This window comes from Terrapene carolina, unplaced genomic scaffold (genome assembly GCF_002925995.2).
Source record: "Terrapene carolina triunguis isolate 2854851 unplaced genomic scaffold, T_m_triunguis-2.0 Scaffold66, whole genome shotgun sequence".
In the NCBI taxonomy this organism is placed as follows: Eukaryota; Metazoa; Chordata; order Testudines; family Emydidae; genus Terrapene; species Terrapene triunguis.
In genome coordinates, this window is record NW_020664417.1 from 52195014 (window position 1) to 52214293 (window position 19280).

Below are 19280 nucleotides of genomic sequence, written 5' to 3' on the forward strand. Positions count from 1 at the left end.
GATATTCTATGATTACTGTAACAAAGATTACTATAAGAGACCTGATGACATGACCAACTTTGCATTAGATACCACACAATCATAAGGATGAATATGAGGGTACTGGGTATTCCGCTGAGGTACAGAACGTCACAACTGTGCATTTTTAAAATGTAAAAATCTGACTATAAAGACTCTGCATTTGGAGGCAGAGGTTTTGACTTTCACTTGTGGTTTACACCAGCCTCAGAAAAATCAGGTCCACAATGTTTCTTGTTCAGTGCATTGTATGGTAGCTTACTTGTAAGCAGTTAAAATTGCTTCCTAAACTTTTCCCTTCCTAGTTTCTCATTGGTTTCCTTCCCCATCCACATTTTTTCTTTGACACTGTTCATCTATCAAAATAAAGGAGACTCCTTTGCAGTGGATTCTGTGGCACAGTCAATAAGTATTTGTTTATGGTGTTCCTTCTTTTCAAACATACCAAGAATTTGCATCAAAGTCCTGATTCATTTCCCAGCACAATTACTTATATATAGCCAACATTGCTTCAATTTTTAAAAAAAAACATTGGTTATATTACACTTCTGAAACGTTTTCAGTTTGAATACTGGTGACAGTGTATGGTTTCAGAGTGGTAGCCATGTTAGTCTGTATCAGCAGAAAGAACAAGGAGTACTTGTACCACCTTAGAGACTAACAAATTTATTTGGGCATAAGCTTTTTGTGGGCTAAAACCCCTTCATGTATGTAATCAACTAAAACAAATTTCTGCAGATTGAAGTTTTAGCTAGTCCTTGCCTTTGACAGCTTGGGGTGTGTGTATTTTAAGAGCCAGAACTGTAAATATCAGACAGAAAAGACCATATTCCTCATAGTCATTTTATTACTTTTTACAAGAGTGACTGTTGAATGCAGACACAGGGTGGGTGAGGTAGTAGTTGTTAGTGAACTCAGGTGCTGTTGGTGAAAGAGACAAATGGTTAAGTTTGCACAGAGCTTAGGCTGGAAGAACGGCTCTGTGGCAGTGAAAGGCTTGTGTACCAGCAGCCAGGGCCGGCTCCAGGGTTTTGGCCACCCCAAGCAGCCCAAAAAAAAAAAAGGCCGCAATCACGATCTGGGGCAGCAATTCGGCGGGAGGTCCCTCACTCTGAGCAGGAGTGAGGGACTTGCTGCCGAATAGCTGGACCTGCTGCCCCTCTCCGGAGCGGATGCCTCAAGCACCTGCTTGCCAGGCTGGTGCCTGGAGCCGGCCCTCCCAGCAGCTGGGGACCAGGGTTCTTGTTGGCCGCTGATGCCCTGTGATGAGGGGCTCCTAGTGTGGCCGGAGCCAGCAGGGCGCATGCTCCTGGGAGGCACTCACTCGACTAAACCCCGCCTCCCCGCTAAACGAGCTGAGAGCAGCGGACTGTCTTAGCTCCGCCGCGGGGGGGAGATGGAGTTACACCAAACCTGCCTTATGGTTTCCACCCCACACACCAGGAGTCTCCTTGAGTAGGTTGGTGTTGAGCTGTCCGCTCCAAGACTCGTCCCCCCGCAGCTGCTGAGAGCACAGAACAGCCTGACCCTAGCATCCAATCAAAATGCTGTAGCTAGTAACCAATGGGAACACCGCTGCTAGGACAGAGCACGGCCAATCCGAAGCTGCCTAGAAGGAGCCAATCGGAAAAAGAACATTCGGCCAATCAAAAGTGGCGTATTGCTGTTGTCGCGGCGAGCCTGGGGCGCTCCTTGGCTACCGACGCTCGATGGCGTCGCGGCGGCCCTGGAGGGCGGAGAGCGCAGGTGGGTGTGAGTTTCGGCGGCCGCTCTCGGGCAGGTGTCGGCGGGGGGAGCAGCCCAGGCCTGGGCCAGTGGGGTGGCGGAAACGGACCGGGCCACGCGGCTAGACCCCTGCTGGGGCTGAGGGATGAAACAGCCACGTTGCAGCCGCCCTGGTACGAGCGCAGCCCCGCAGCGTCTCCCCTCACGCACCCGGCGGTACCCCGCGTGGGTCAGAGGAGCCGTGGACGAAGGACGACAGCCAAGGCGCTGGGTCCCACCGCGGCCGGCGGGAGATTTAAACAGCTCCAGGGAGAGAGGCTGCCCCTGCGTACCCGCCCCTCAGGTGGGGGAGGGGACACCAGCCGTGGCGCTGGGAAGCGTGTCACCGGCAGGCCGTGGCCCGGTAGGAGGTACTACCTCCCCCACCTTGTCGCTCTCGTCTGCTGGGGCTACAATAACCTGCAGCGTCTGGGCTGATGTGAGGTGCGTCCGAGGGAGACTAGAGTTCCCAGCATGTCCTACTCTGTTTCCGGCCAGACAATAGATGGTCTGCGCTTGGATCCAGATGTGCTGGGATGTGTGCCCTGTCCTGGAGAGAACAGATGTGTTTAACCATCTTACCAGTTGTTTTGAGGTCTGTCAATAAATTGAATAAATAACAATCAATCAACAGTCTTTGCTTCAATAAATGAATCAGCTTCAATTAAATCTAAGTAAATTTCTGATTTCTACAGTGTATTTCTGATGTAATGAGCAACGCTGATTGCGTCATACATTTAGGTAGTTAAATGTCATTTTGAAGCATATTCTTGTGTTGTTTTCTATACGTCATGGTTACTTTTGTCCAACCAGGTTGCAAAAACATTTTTTCCTAGTTTAAGATGTGTGTGCGTGCACACAAGTAATCTGGTGATGTATTTTATTTTGGAAGACAATGGTTTATATAAAGGTATTGTAATGCATAAAATGGAGTGATAGCAATTAGCACTGGAAGTTTGTGGCTTTGGTTACAAAAATATATTCCCTCTGTATTTTAAAGGACAATGCCAACTCAATATTGCTAACAATTCCATAAACAATCATTTCCTCCTGGTCCCCTGTCAATTTTTGTGGTTTTAAATTCATGTTTTTCCTGGTTTTTCAAAAATGTTACTGTGTGAAAGATCCACATACACTAAATGCTGGCAAATTCACAAATAAAACAAACTGAAGAACTAGAAACATTTTTCTCATTAACCTTAACAGAAAGCTTTTTGTTTTAGTGATCATAAGTATTATTTGTAACAGTAAATTAAAAAAAATATGGAAGTGTTCCTCTACCATGTTCATAAAAGTGTGTTGTTAGGTGAAAAGACACTTCAATGGTGATAGCAGGCAAAAGCCTGTGCACGGGATTGAGGATATGCCTCATAATATTTCTCTCACTATATAAGTCAATGCCTAGGCATGACAGAGAAAGTTTGGTTATCCTTCCTTTAGTAAATTTTAGTTAACCTCTCCTCTAACATTGGGTCTGTTTCTGCAGCCTTGAAATCAGTGAGAATATGCCACTTATTTTATATTTTTATGTAATGTTTTGTGCTGGATATTTGTTTACAGTTAATATAAATTGCCTGGGAGTGTAATTATAATCTACAGGAAAACTCCAGCAGTTATTTAACAATAATTGTATCAACTCTTAAGTTTTCTTGTTTGTTTCCTTCAAGCTCATGCAGAATTTCAGCTTGATGACATTGAACATATGTGGACAATTGTGATTAAAAAATAACTGAATATGTGCAGTTATAAACATGTAGAAGAGTTTGTCGTCAAATGTTTGGAAGTAGGATCTATGTAACCTTCATAACAGTAAGTAAATGATATATATGAGGAAAACCAAGGAGATTTGGCTTTGAAAGCACTTTTCTGTTTTTATTATTACCAGTCTTCACTTATTTAATTGGCCCTAAATGACCTCTTTAAAAACTTTGTGATCTCTTCACCCCTTGATGCATGGGATTGCTTTGTTTTTGAGAATTGTACATGTTTCTTCTGCAGCAGCAGACATCACTAATACTTAAGGTCAAATTCTGCTCACCTTACTTATATGCAAAGTCATATTAAAATCAATAGGACTACTTTCACAAGTATGGAAAACCCAACTTAGTCCCTAATCAATGCAGACAGCTGGGTTCCTTGCAGTTCTTTAACTGTCTTTCATTATTTTGTTTTATAGTGCCCACACGCGTAATAAGTTCTGCACAGAGAACACCCAGAAGCAAGGCCTCTACCCAATTCACGGTCCATTTTGGTCAATTTCACAGCCACAGGATTTTAAAAATTGTCAACTTCATGATTTCAGCTATTTAAATCTGAAATTTCATGGTGTAATTGTAGGGGTCCTGACCCAAAAAGGAGTTGTGGAGGGGGGGGGGGTCGAAAGGTTATTGTGTCGGGGGGGTTGCGGTACTGCTACCCTTACTTCTGTGCTGCTGCTGGTGGCGATGCTGCCTTCAGAGCTGGGCAGCTGGAGAGCGGCATCTGCTGGATGGGAGCCTAGTTCTGAAGGCAGAACTGTCGCCATCAGCAGCGCAGAAGTAAGGATGGTATGGTATTGCCACCCTTACTTTTGCGCTGCTGCCTGCAGATCTGGGCCCTCAGTCAACAGCCGCTGCTCTCTGGCCACCCAGCTCTGAAGTCCGCGCAGAAGTAAGGGTGGCAATACTGCAATCCCTCTAAAATAACCTTGTGACCCCCTGCAATTCCCTTTTGGGTCAGGCCCCCCCAATTTGAGAAATGTTGGTCATCCCCCATGAAATCTGTATAATATAGGGTAAAAGCACACACAAGACAAGATTTCACGGAAGGGGAGACCAGATTTCACAGTCCGTGACGCGTTTTTCATGGCCATGAATTTAGTAGGGCCCTACCCATAAGATCTCACACTGTAAATATGGACTTGCCATACAAATATGATAATTATGTACTCGAGGAATGTGGGGAAGAAGGATTACTGAAATAGTTATGTCTACAGTCCTTATTAGAGAGAAACAGAGCATTGAACTCTTGCCAGGTAAATAAAGGAGAAACTAATTTCTAATTATATTGTGTGTGTGTGTTTGTAATGTTTATGTGTAGACATACTCTGTTGAAGAAATCCTGGCTCCATTGAAGTCAGTGGCAAGACTGGGATCTTTAAATGTTAAACTGAAACGCTTGTTTTAAAGAAATATCTCTAAAGATTCAAAATATACATTTTATAAACACAAGCTTTTACAAAACTGAACACCAGTAGAAGTATTTCCTTTTTAGTCAAAAATACTTCTTTCCCTTCCGCCCTCAAAGGCAAAATAATTTCCTCCAGTGTTTGCAATCTAAGCATTGAATTAGAGGATAAGAACCTGAAAGTGGAAATTGAATAGACTTTTTTAATTGTTCTAATTTTAAAAGTAAGCAAACAACAAAAATAGCAAATAGTAAAATAAAAAAAATACTTTTAAAATTCAGATTAAGGTTTGTAATATGAATAACTTGTTTTAAAATGATATAGTCTTTAATTGGGCACAGTCTCTTTAAATTGCTTTTAGAAGAGGTCTCATGCTGTTTCCTTGGTTTTCTTTTTCACTAGACTAAGCTGCCTTTTATATTCATAATATTAATAAAGGATTACAATGAATTCTGATTATTATTTTTATCTGTTTAGGGGACTGAAGATTATGTACTTAAAATGACTCTTCAGGAGATGGTGCATCAGGCAGCCAGCCTGTATTCTGATAGAAAAGCAGTATGTTTTGATGAATATAATGATAAACCTCCAGTTTTCTACACTTACAAGGAGGTTGTTAGTCTTGCCACAGAATTAACAGTTTTCCTGCAAAACTACTGTGATCACAGAGGAAGGTTTGAAATAGGCCTTTACTGCTATCCTGGAATAAATTTACCATCTTGGATTTTAGGGTAATACTTTGAATACTTCTATTTTACCTCTTGTCTTCTCTATAGTCAGGCTACACTAAAGAAATTTTTTTTTTTTTAATCAACAAACTTCAAAACCAGTGGAGCACTAGTAGCTAGACCCATTTTAACTGATTTTATAAACTGGTGTAGCTGAACTGTTTGGAATGTTATGCATCCTTATTGCAGTATTGGTAAATCCAGGGGGGATGTGGTTTTTTGTTTGTTTGTTTTTGTTGTTTTTGTTGTTTGTTTGTTTGTTTGTTAAAGAAAAAATTCCAGAGCACTTTGGCTTGTGGCTCTTACATTCACTTGCAAAGCAATTAAAACGCTTAAGTTTCCTTTACCAGTGCATATCTATGACCTTGGCTACACTTGCAGCTGTACAGCGCTGTGAGGTAAACCTGTCTTCGTATAGCTGAGTAGGGAAAGCGCTGCAATCTGTCCACACTGACAGCTGACAGCGCAGTGGCGTGGCCATACTTGCAACATTTGCAGCTGTGTTGGGAGCGGTGCATTATGGGCAGCTATCCCAGCATTCATGTGGCTGCAACATGCTTTTCAAAATGAGGTGGGGTGGAGTGTGACAGGGAGTGTGGGGGGAGAGAGAGTGCTTTTTGGAGCGTGTCAGCACTCTATTTTGCAAGTTCCGAACTCCCGGCCCCCTGCTCATTCGTTTCACTCACTCAAAGCAAACAGCAAACTGTTTGCTTTTACTCATTGGTACGAGCTTTGAAACCGGCACTTCCGCATTCCTGCAGCCGGTCACAACAATGGAGAGGATTGGCCACTAGACAAGGTGATCAGTACAGCGCTGCAGGTTGATTCCTGGTACACACTCACCGGGGAGAGTCGTAGCCACTCCGCTGTATCTCTTATGCTTCTCGGGGAGGTGGAGTAACTGCAGCGGTGTACCCAGGGAGATACAGCGCTGTACGTGCCTTGCCAGTGTAGCCGGTCAGTGAGTTACAGTGCTGTGGGCGGCTTTACAGCGCTGTAACTCGCAAGTGTAGCCAAGGCCTACGTAACTGTCCATGAATATGCAGCACATCTTTGTTTAAATGTATATCTTTAGACATAAACATATAGTCTAATTTAAATAGTGATTTTTTTTTTCCAGACCGTCATACCTCTGTTCAGTTAACTCCCCTCTCCTTTTCTCCCACTCCCCCCCACCAAACAAAGGTACTAATTCACAATTAGGGCTAAGTTCAAGTTTCAGGCTTTAAATCCATCTAATTTGGCTGTAACCTGATTCAAGATAATATGCTTAAAATTTTAACAACTTGCTTTGGCTTTTTTCTCTAAAAGAAAATGAAATGCAGAATTAAGTTGCAACAATACGGATGCATGATTAAAATAACAAGTAATGAGGAAATGTAAAAGTTGAGGCTTCAACACTACTGTTAGTTCAACAATATTGCACATGAGCACTATTTTCTGTTCCCTTGTTTTCTGGTTAACTAGTTTAAAATGTTACCATATACATCAGAAATAGGCTTGAAAGAATCTGATTTTTATCAGTAAATGTCAGTAAACATTGATTTCACTCTACATATTAAAAAGATGATGCAATATTTCCATAGATCACAATCAAAATTTACAGATAGGCAAAGTAAGAAAAATACTGCTTGAGAATATACTAGAGAAAAAAACCAGTAATTTAGACTTATGAATTAGGCTTGTTCACAAATGGACTAGTGAATGAATCTTAAAAACAGGTATGATTTGTTGATTTAAGTATACTTTGTATATTTTGACATGTGGTGTCGGCAATTTGTGTGCTAACAGTTTATAAAGCTTTAACTTTTTGAATCTCAATATCAGTCATTCAGTTATTATCTTACCATTGCTCCATAATTTCCTGCAACTGGGAAAATTATAAATAGATTTTTAAAAATGCTTAAAACCCATAATTTTGTGTAATTGTGAAAATTTAAATTGATAATCTAAAAATGCATACAAATAAACAGACATCTGTCAAAATCATAACAAAATAAAAATTATATTCTTCCAGGCCTAATCATAAAATATATCAAACACGGGATGTGCATCATGGCTAAATTCATGTTACTGCTGGAATCTTAACTTTTGCATTTCCTAAATCTTTATTTTAACTGTGTCACAACCATAACATTTTATTAACATGTGACCAATGTGTGCGGCAGTGGTCACAATTCTTGGTGCTTTGGGAGGCATTATGCTACACGTGTACTGAATTACAAGTGCTTAAAGGTTCCACTGACGTCACCAGTATAACTTGTAAGTTCCTTGACCAATGAGTGTGTACTTACTAACTGTTCATGCATGTGTAATGCACCTTTAGATTTAATGGCATTTTCTCCTGCACATGCTCAACTTCACTGATGAAAGCAAAAAAACAGTGAGTTAAAACAAGCTTTATGTACTGAACCTGTTTTTGCTCAGGCCCTTATACCAACTGCTGATCCCTTTATATGCTCTTTCTCCCAAATTTGGCTGGTTTTGTTCATGTAGTGTTTTAGAATCAGGTATCCCTTGTTCTGTTTAGCAAAATACTTAGTGTGATGAGAATTAATTTGTAAGGGAAAGCCAAATAGTAATAGTTGTGGGGTTTTTTTGCAAAAATGAAACCTCAGCAGAATATTTAAAAACCTGATTAATATACCATCAGCTTTATTAATCTGGATGCTCAGGGTTTTTTGATAATGACAAAAAGCCAAGAATTCTTATTTGGTAAATTAAGCCACTAGGTGGTTCATATGCACAGTAGTGATAATAGTAAGCACTGAAGAAACACAGCAGTATGAAAGAAGCATAACTGATGACAGTGGGATGATACTTAGGGAAGAGATTATATAACTCAAATCTTTACAAGCCAGATCTCATGAACTTGCGAGAATAAAACTATGATGTTCCTAGCATGTATTATGCATCTGCTCCATGTACACACGTGCTACATATTGTACCCAGGCCTCGGAGGAAGAGGAGCGAGCAGGGGGGGTGGGGGAGCCTCAGGGGAAGAGGTGCGAGCAGGGGCTGGGCCACAATCTAGGCTCCGGCGGGGACCCCCCCCGCCTCCCCCCCCATTTCTAGGGAGCTTCCGGCACTCACGTTTAAGCCTCCCCAAACGAAAGGCTCATATGCTGCCTGTGTCTGGAAACTAAGGAACCTCATAGCATAAAAGAAGCATCTGTGGAATTTATGTAAAAATGAAGATATAGTTTAACTCTTTGTCTTTTACAGTGCTATTAATTGACTAGAATTTTTGCCTTGTTAGAATCCTCCAAGTTCCAGCTGCATATTCTCCTCTTGATCCAGATGCACCACCAGTGTTATCTAACTATTTTATGAAGAAATGTAACCTCCAGTATATCCTTGTTGAGAATGACAAAATAAATGTAAGTGTTAAGGATACTAAAAGGAATATTAAAATGGGATTTAGAAAATTGCAGCAGTTGAGTTAGTTGCCTTCTATTTACTATGAGCTCTGATGTAATTGTCTTCATTTTGACAGTGAGTGGTTTTCAAGCTGTTCTGTAGTGGGTCAAAAACATGAGTTCTCAACCTTAGGGGAGACTGTTAAGAAGCAGGGTACAAACCCCAAATTGGCTTGGAGTTCTATACTTAGATTTCACCAACCAATTATCAAGTATAAACTCCTCAGGCACTATTACAGTCTTAATGTGGAGTGACAGTCAGTCTCCTTGGGTACCAACCATTTAAGCTTGCCTTTGTGATAGATGGTCTCTTACGCCCAAAATCACAACAGTATTACTGGTTTCTCCCAATCCCAAAGGATGTCACTTACCCAAGTTCAGTTGCACTTTAGATCTCACACCGAAGACAATGCTTGTAACCAATCCTATAATAATTGATCTAAAGATTTATTAAGTAGGAAAAGGAAATAGTTATTTACAAAGTTAAAGCAGGTAAACATACACATTTGTGTGTGCATATCTCCATTTATTATTATAAACTTATCTCATAGAGCTGGAAGGGACCCTGAAAGGTCATTGAGTCCAGCCCCCTGCCTTCACTAGCAGGACTAAGTACTGATTTTTTGCTCCAGATCCCTAAGTGGCCCCCTCAAGGATTGAGCTCACAACCCTGGGTTTAGCAAGCCAGTGCTCAAACCGCTGAGCTATCCTTCCCCCCAAACAGTTTCAAACAGTAATAGAAGCTTCTATAATAAGAAAGCTCTATATGTCCCTTCGTGTCTTCTGTGAGCTGCCAGTTCAGCTAATGGGAGGAATTCACTTGCATGTCTCCTCTTCCTGGGGGGCGGGGGGGAGGGCTGGGGGTGGTGGAATCAGCAAAGTCTTTTGACCTCTGATATTCCACAATATTTCCTCTGAAGCTGGGCCTTCTTTGTTGGACAGGCGATAACACCTCCTGTTGGAGACTAGGGCCTGGTATACACTAGGAAATTAGGTTGGTATAACTACCTCACTCAGGGTTGTGAAAAATCCACACCCTGAGTGACCTAGTTAAACCAACAACCCCAGTGTAGACAGCACTAGATCGACGGGAGAATTCTCCTCTTAACCTACCTATTACCTCTTGGGGGACAGGAGGTTCCAGATATGTTTGTCAGTGTTCAGTTGAGACCCAGAGGCCTTGACATGAGCTGGCAACTGGTTTGCCAGCATGACAAGGGTGATCTACCTTAGTTTGTCACAGACACTTTCAGATAATGTGAAGTACTTGGATGCTTTTTCTCTAAACATCACCTTATTTTCTGGTTCACTTATTCACTTCCATGATTTTGTAACACATTCCACAATGGTGGGCATTGGTATTCAGGAACCCTTCCAGTCTTCCTCCCCAGTAGGTGTTTCATGTCAAGATGGAATGCAGAGCTCTTGGAGGAAACTTGTACAACATCTAATTTACTACTGATCATCATTTTTATGAGTATTAAATTCATCCACAATTTTTTTAAAAAGGAGCAAGCGACTGCTCTCTGAAAACCAGACTTCTTAAAACTGTCTCAGGTTGGGCTCCCAAAAGTGGAGGCACTCAAAATCACTAGTCACTTTTGAAAATTTTTATCTTCATTGTTAGTAGTACAATATGGGAATGGAGACAGTAAAACTGTGCACTGAGTTTTGCCTTTAACTTGCTTGTAAACTATTTTATTCTCTTACAGAAATTCAAAATATCCCACGCTGGCTGGTTTTACCAGAGTTCTTTTGCAATAGATGATGTTGGTTTAACTCTTTTCCAAATTAATTGGAATGATGTTCATGTAAATCTGCTGTTAGATGGCGCAGAAGACAAAAATGGACTCTCCAAAGCTGCAAGTAATTGGGAGACAGGTTACGTAGCTGACCTGGACCAACTTAAATCAAAGACATCACAAAGGGGGTACACGGATGTCAGGCAGCAACAGTCTTTGGCATACATCTTGCATACATCAGGAACTACAGGGATCCCCAAAATAGTCAGAGTACCTCATAAATGTATTGTGCCAAATATTCTTCATCTTCAGTAAGTTTACTTTCCAAATTATCCTTTTTATGTTTTCAAATGGCTGACAATTACAGGCGAGATTTTCAGAATAACTTACTGTCTAACAGTGCTTGTATTTGCTTGTCACTGATCGCTATAGTCATGCTATATTTTGTGAATCACCTCACTGGAGGTGATTTTCACTGGTCTGTAAAGGAAAGGAAAAAATTGCAAAAGCTAGCTTTCGCAAGAGTAAGTATATAAAGCCAAGAATTGGTGCCCTTTGGAAAGCTTTATTAACTTGTAAGTAATCATATTTTACATTCACAAAGTACATTGCAAAATAAGGTGATTACAAAATTGTGGTTAAGGGAGGGACTGTGCCAAAGTCTAGTATCAGGTATGGTATTGAACTACCAGGAATGACTGAGGCAAGAATAATTTTAGTACAATAGAAGTACTCTTCACAAATTCATTCTGCGAACAGTTGAAGCCAACTGAAGTTGAAGACCCACATGCTCTGGATCTAACTGATCGCCATATTTGGGGTTGGGAAGGAATTTTCCCCGGGTCAGATTGGCAGAGACCCTGGATAGTTTTCGCCTTCCTCTGCAGCATGGGGCACAGGTCACATGCTGGTTTAAACTAGTGTAAATGGTGGATTCTCTGTAACTTGAAGTTTTTAAATCATGGTTTGAGACTTCAGTAACTCAGCCTGAAGATATGGGTCTATTACAGGAGTGGGTGGGTGAGGTTTTGTGGCTTGCAATGTGCAGGAGGTCAGACTAGATGATCATGATGGTGCCTTCTGGTCTTAAATTCTATGAGCTGCCATTGTTATGTGTTTGTGGCTCCCCCTCTCCCTCCAAGCTTTCTTTCAGTCGTTTTCTAAATAGAATAATATTTATTACTTTGCTTGGTTATACATTATTCTTAACATGCTTGACCTGATTTTATTACTCCCAGATATCATGTTGATCATAATATAGACATTTTGTTGCTGGTACTCTAAATGAAATAGATACAGAAACTTGAACTTGTGACTCTCAGATACCTCCTTCCACCTCTCATATAGGAATTATTTTCCTCTTTAAATCCTAATTCCTGTTCTAGTTTTCTTGGCTTTTCTTTGTTCTGGTAAATACCTCGAAAATACTAGTAATGGAAACACTGCTAGCCCAATATGGAGTGTAGATACAGAGCGGTACTGATGAATGAGCACAGAGCTTCCTCCCCAGCATGCAGAACATAGATGCAGATGCCTTTCTGAAGGATATGCTCTAGCACAACCAGAAGTAATGGGTTTGAAGATGCAAGAACCACTTGGTGAAATTTTCCTGTGTATGCAGGCAGTTATACTAGATTATCTTAATGGTCCCTTCTGGCATTAAATTTTTATTAATCTAGGTACAGATGCTACGCCACACAAGTGCTCCAACTCAGATCCCCTTCTGTTTTTAAATAGTGCCAGCCAGTTACCAGCATTTATATGCACCAGGCTTAATAACTCTGGCCTTTTTTTAATTTTAGATCCCTATTTAAGATCTCACCACATGATATGCTGTTCATGGCCTCACCTCTGACATTTGATCCATCTGTAGTTGAGTTGTTCGTTGCTCTGACAAGTGGAGCCTCTCTGCTTATAGTACCAAACCCCATAAAAATGATGCCTCTGAAGTTGTCTGCTGCTCTTTTTCACCGTCACAGGGTGACAGTATTGCAGGTAAGCCATTCACAATGGGGTCCTCTTGAGATACAAGGGATGTATTTTGTGTCTTATTCTTTCTGTTTGCCTGTGTGTGCAGATTTTGCAAGATACCAGACAGTAATGATAAAGAAGTTTTTACTGTGCCATCAGTTCCCTTTAGTTTTTATGCATGTTATCCTCTTTGCTACAGAGCACTAGAGCTTCATAAAGTTAAGAAATTACCATTTGAAAGGATTGTTCTCAGTGATGTATGACAGATGAGATTTGACTGAAGACAGGGCTGACATTCAGCTGAAGGCTCCTGCTAATTATGTAGCTTTTTAATTTCCGCTGACATTCACTCTGGCACCAAATAATGGGCTTGATCTTGCAGCCCTAAGTAATTCTTAATCCTGGAAATAGTCCCATTGCCAGAAACACGATAAACTAAAGTACCCATCAATAGTGCCATTTATAACATGATAAAGTGCTAGTAATAAGAAACAGAATGATTATTTCCCCAGTAAATTTGGCTGTTTATAAGCTGTTAGCTCACCCAAGATTGCATTGGCTTCATTTTCTGTGGTAGAGAGAGAGCTCCTCCGGTGTGATCTGAATTTTAACAGACTAAAATCTAATTTGCCTATAGAGTATACTAGAAATAATAGTCCTTTGTAATCCTTATTAACTGACTAAGCCCAATTGCATATTCTGTGGTACGATATGGTACTATGCAACAGCTAATACTTGAGTAAAAAAATTAAAAATCTCTGCTCTTGGCGGAGAGGTGGATCTATGTAAGTTGTTTCTCATAAATCTAAAACTTTAAGCAGAATATCTGTTTTATGTATAGGCAATAATATGTTAATAGTCTGGTTAGTGAGGCATATCCATTATTGAAACCACACAACCTCTTACAGTGACAGGGTTTTAATTAACATTGTGACTGCAATACTTTTACCAGGAAGACACACCCAGCCAGCATAGGAAAGGGTATTTTCTTCAGTTCTGCCTCCAGCCCTCTATATCTTCCTTCCAACTCCCAAGTCATTTGTATAGCCTTCCGTCCTGCATGCACACACTCTTTTTAAAGATTTCCTTCTCTCTTGGAGAAAAGGAGGAAGTAGGTGATTGTGGTTGTAAATTCAGGTTTACTTAACAATTAAGTGACGATACCACAGCAAAAATAATCCAGCTGTTAAAAAATATTAATTGTCAGGTCCTCTTACTTCTACTCGGTTTACAATGGAGGGAGTAAGTAAAATCCTGGTACTACAGGGTACTTCTACACAGACTTTTTCCTGGCACACTAAAACATCTTGACCACTGTGTTGCCTGATGTTTTTAGATGGGTTTTTCCCCTGGCCTATTTCTCTTAAGTTGTAGCCATAATTAGCAAGTCAGATGTTTCTTAAGCAGTTGAACTGTTTTTTTGGGTTGATGGTGGTTGGGAAACTTTGGTAACGTTTTTAATTTGCATTTCCTTGAGTTTGATCACTATCTTGATCAGTAAAGGGAAGGGCCCTTAGTGAAATAAATGATATAAGTTCTCTTTAGGGTTTAGTTGACAAATAATTTCTGTGATAGTGTTTCTCAAACTTCAAGGCTGCCGTTCCTGTGAGGATTCTGATGTTTCTGGACAGACTTGAGCAAAGCCATGAAAAAACTCGTGGAAAAATTAATGCTTGTCCTTTTCTTAATCATTTCCATTTAGGAGCCATCAAAGTTTTGAATGGACTGTTGAGTGCTGACTATTAAATAGAAGGCTGTGATTTTCATAGACCCATAGGGTTAAATGGGACTTGCAAGGCTCAACTAGTCTAACCCCCTTCCAAGATGCAGGATTTGTCCCCCCCCCCGGCCCCCAATCTCCTCTTTTCCAAACTAAACATATCCAGTTCCTTCAGCCTTAGTTCATATGGCTTGCATCCCATCCATTTGATCATCTTTGTCACTACGCCCTTTCTATACAATAGCGACAAGAATTGGACACAGTACTGCAGCTGAGGCCTAACCAGCGCTGAGTAGAGTGGTACCATCACCTCCAGTGACTTGCATGCTATGCCTCTTTTAATGCAACCCAGAATTGCATTTGCTTTTTTCAACTGCATCGCATTGTTGATTCTTGTTGAGGTTGTGATCCACCACAACTCCCAGATCCTTCTCAGTAGTGCTGCTGCCACGCCAGTTATCCCCCATTCTGTATTTGTACATGTTTGTTTTATCCCCCTAAGTGTAGCTCTTATGTTTGTCTTTATTGAATTTCATTTTGTTGTCTATAGCCCAGTTCTCCAACTTATCCAGATCCCTTTGAATTTGAGTTCTGTCCTCCAAAGTGTTTGCAACCTCTCTTGTGTCATCTCCAAATTTGATCAGTATGCTCTCTAGTCCTACATCCAGGTTATTAGTAAAGATGTTAAATAACACCAGACCCAAAATAGATCCCTGTGGAACCCCACTTGAGACCTCCTTCCAGTCTGACATTATTCCATTAATAGTTACTCTGTTTGCAGTTGTTTAACCAATTATGTATCCACTTAACGGTAGAACTACCAAATCCACATTTCTCCAGCTTACTTATGAGACTGTCATGTGGGACTATGTCAAAAGCCTTACTAAAATCCAGGTATATTATGTCCACTGCATTTCCCCTATCCACCAAACCAGTTACCTTGTCAAAGAAGGAAATCAAGCTGGTTTGGCATGATTTGTTCTTGGTAAATCTATGCTGGCTGCTAGCGATCACCTCTTCATCCTCCAGGTATTTGCAAATGGAATATTTTATACATTGTTCTAGTAGCATCCCATGTATCAAGGCCAGGCTGACTGGTCTATAGTTCCCCGGCTCCTCCTTTCCCCCCTTTTTAAAGATGGGCACTATGCTAGCCCTTCTCCAGTCTTCTGGGACCTCTCCTGTCATTCATGAGCTTGCAAATATTATCGTTGGTGGCACCGAGCTTTCTTCAGCTAATTCCTTGAGCACCCTCGGGTGAATGCATCAGGCCCCGTTGACTTAAATTCATTCAAATTAGTCAGAAGACCTGACGTGTTCTTTACTTATCCCGATCCGCATCTCTTCCCCTTTTTGTCTGTCACTTCACTAGTAGGTTGGTCACGTTATTTTTTGTAAGAAGACTGCAGCAAAGTAGACATTGAGCAACTCCACTTTCTTATCCTTTTCTGTTACCAACTCACCTTCTCCATTGAGCAGCGGGCCCACGCCATCCCTGATTTTCTTTTTTGTCTGACATATTTGCAGAACCTCTTCTTGTCTCTAACATTTCTTGCCAGTTATAACTCATGCCTTGCCTTGCCTTGGCTTGGCTGGGCTGCTGATCAGAGAATTTAATAGCATTGTCCGTTCAGTCCACGCATGCACCTCCCCTCCCCCCATGCTCTTCCACTTTCTATAGAATTACTAATTTGTTCTCTACTTTAGCTACCTTTTAGAGCTCCCTTTTTCATTCATTTATCTTTTATTTAATAATAATAATAATAATAAAAAACCCTTTGTTTTTCATCAACCCCACCCTCACCCTATCTAGGGACCTCCCTGGACACAGGGTATGCCCAGTTCACTGGGCTTCAAGAAGTGTCTCAGTTGCAAAGAATCTATCCCAGTGAGTGATGGTCATTCTCAGTGTGTCCACTGCTTGGGAGAGAACCACATCCCCAAGAAGTATGTTTTATGCCAACAATTGAAACCCAGATCCAGGAAGGACAGAGAATAGAATGGAAGTGGCCCTCCAACCACCATCCTTGCTGCGCTAAGACGCCAGCCGGCCGGAATCCTCACTGCAACCCTCTGAGGTGAGCCTAAGAAAACAACCATGAGCCACTCACACAAGGCTTCTAATGAAAGGGCCGTAAGTCCCCACAGTGAGCCCTGACTGAGACGAAAATGATCTCTGGCTTGTTCAGTACCATCAGTACCGACGGCATTGAAGCTGTCTAAATCCGGTACCCAGAGCTCGCACAACATCACCCCACCAGAATGTGTTGGGTTGCCTAAGGACCTGATGGGCACAGGCAAGGAATCATTGGTACCAACGGGGCGTGAGAAAACTAGATAACTTCCCTGGGGAAGGTTCCTTCAGTGCGGACATCTACATTGGTATGTCTTCCGCATGCCAGACACCAACGGACTGCTCACTCATGACTGAATCGCCAACTTCCTCGGTGCAGACATCTTGGCACCTCCAATCACTACTGGTACCAATGCCTATGGCACTGCTGGACTTCTGGTACACGACAAACCTTTCAGTGTCTGATGCACTGGACTCACCTATGCTTGCTACAGGGGTCACAGTACTGAATCCACCCAGAGCTCCAGGCTCGCCAGAGATGACATGCCATGCACCCCCATTTTCAAGTCCTGAGTAAGACCGTGACCAAGAAGACAGAGTCTCCTGTCGCTTCTCTCATCCACCCTACGGTACCCCTTTCCAGTATGGACCTCAACCAGACCGCTCCTCAGGCCCCTGGGTATGGGCAGCCATGGTACCCACCTTCAGGACCCTTCCCACCCTCTGTGGCCTTACTTGGACCCTTGGCAAGCACATAGACACCATGCCTCCCGTGGCTCTAGCTTGGGCCTATCAGGAGCCAGTAAGATACCTACTCCTTCAGCTGCTGCATCGAGGGCATCCGAGTCCCCTGAACTGTTAAGAAAGGAACAAGAGGCTGAAGTTGAGGAGGAGGCTATGTCCCAGACTAACTTCTCCTAGTCATCACCAGATGATACAGTTATGCCCCTGTTGGCAGATGACTTCAAGCTTTTCCAGGAGCCAGCTCAGAGCGTGACAGATGCATTAAAACTACCATTACAAAAGATGACCGAGTCACACCATAAACTATTAGACATTTTACACTCCTCTGCTTCGTCCGGAGTAGCCCTCCCTATTAACGAGGCTCTCTTGGACTCCGCCAAACTCATATGGCAGATCCCTGCATCGGTCCCGCCAACATGCAAGTGGCCTGATTTTAAAAAATTACATGCCAGCAGAAGACACGGGATTTTTCTTCTTCCACCTGCCCCCTAGTTTGATCATTGTGGACGTGGTGAACTCAAGAGGCTATCAACATCACCTGAAATCCACCCCCTATGACCGGGACTGGAAGTGCCTGTAGTGGGGCGGCATCCTTGTAGATCAGGGTTGGTACGAAGATCTCACTTCTGGTATAATAAAGCCGCCTCTCTCAAGCGCCCCCCTCTCTGGCAGATATGTCTCTGCAATCACTCAGTTTTGAATGGGGCAGTACCCACCTCTCACGGGTGCCCCTTTTCTGGGTCTGAGTCTGCTTTTCTTTCAGTTCTTGCAAGGTGGTGGCACCAACCTCTCGCTAGCGCACCCCCTCCCATTTCCTTCACACCCACACCACCCCCCTACTCCCCTGGCCAGTGGTTCTTTCGGCGAGTCTTCAGTGACTCAGCCCTCTGGTTGAGTCACAAACTCTGTGCCCCCTTCAGGGGTATACAGTGTCTAGTTCTTTCTCATGGCCCTGATATGGCATAGCACCAAGGCTTCCTCTCCAGAGACACTGCATTACCTAACACTCTAACGGGCCCATCGCGGTACCCTTAGTTGGTGTGTCCTCCTTGGCAGCCCTCCCAGGGCTCAGTTGTCAGCCAAACCAGGTGGAAGGGTTGTCTAGTGATTAAGGCAGAGGCCTGGGGCTCAGGTGTTCTGGGTTTGATTCGCTGCTCTGCCACAGACTCCCTGCTTAGCCTTGGGAAAGTGACTTCATCTCTGTGTGCCCTAGATCCCACCTTCCAAATGGGGCTAATGCTGACCCTGCCTCCTAGGCTAAATCCATTCATGGCTGTGTGATGATGTGGGAAATGGAGATACCAAGGTGGGTAGATTTGGACTGAATTTCTCCACAGCCTGAGAGTAAGAGCCAACTCTGCGTGCGGGGATGGGAGAGAGAGGGGTTCAGGCCAGCTCTGCACAGAGTGGGGTCGGTGCTTCAGCCCTGCAGCTTCTGCCATTAGGGTGGCTGGGGTTCCTGAGCTGGGGGCTTCAGGCCTGCGTCTTCCGCCAGGGTCTGGGGCTTCTCCTCCCCGCGTAGTGCAGTTCCTGCTGGGGTCCAGGGCTTCTCCTCCTCTTCCCCTCTTCCCTTCTCCCTTCCCCACCCAGCATCGCTCCTGCCTGGGTCCGGGGCTTCTCCTCCACCTCTCGTCCCCTCCTCCACCCAGCGCAGCTTCTGCCGGGATCCGGGACTTCGCCTCCCCCTAATCTGACACCGTACCTACCCCCAGCCCTAGCCTAGCTGGGCTCCCTTGGGTCACCTGATGCCTCCTGTGGCCGGAGTTGAGCCTGGCTGGCAGGGAGCTGCCATACAGGTGGACGCCATGACCACCAGCCCAAGAGGTGTGGGGCGGCACCAGGTGAGCAGGGGCTGTTTGCACTGCTGCTGATAGCCCAGCACTTCCGCCCACCTCTAACCCTAAGGCTTTTTTTGTGTGTGCCTATAACTCACT

At 43.0% G+C, this 19280-nt stretch overlaps 1 protein-coding gene across 5 annotated transcripts in view; it reads left to right on the forward strand.

Moving 5' to 3' along the window:
- The first annotated feature begins 1649 nt into the window (after positions 1–1649).
- The window catches only part of AASDH (aminoadipate-semialdehyde dehydrogenase), a 40388-nt gene continuing 22757 nt past the window's right edge, over positions 1650–19280 (forward strand). For 2 of the 5 annotated variants that reach the window (XM_024193205.2, XM_024193245.2), the window contains exons 1-6: positions 1650–1764; positions 3450–3591; positions 5426–5679; positions 8936–9056; positions 10808–11148; positions 12640–12832. In XM_024193205.2, the coding sequence (XP_024048973.2) occupies positions 3556–3591; positions 5426–5679; positions 8936–9056; positions 10808–11148; positions 12640–12832 (945 nt within the window). In that variant the 5' untranslated portion in view covers positions 1650–1764; positions 3450–3555. Of the gene's footprint in view, positions 1765–3449; positions 3592–4654; positions 4796–5425; positions 5680–8935; positions 9057–10807; positions 11149–12639; positions 12833–19280 lie in introns of those variants that run through there. The other 3 variants (XM_024193224.3, XM_024193215.2, XM_024193235.3) reach the window with 3 other exon arrangements.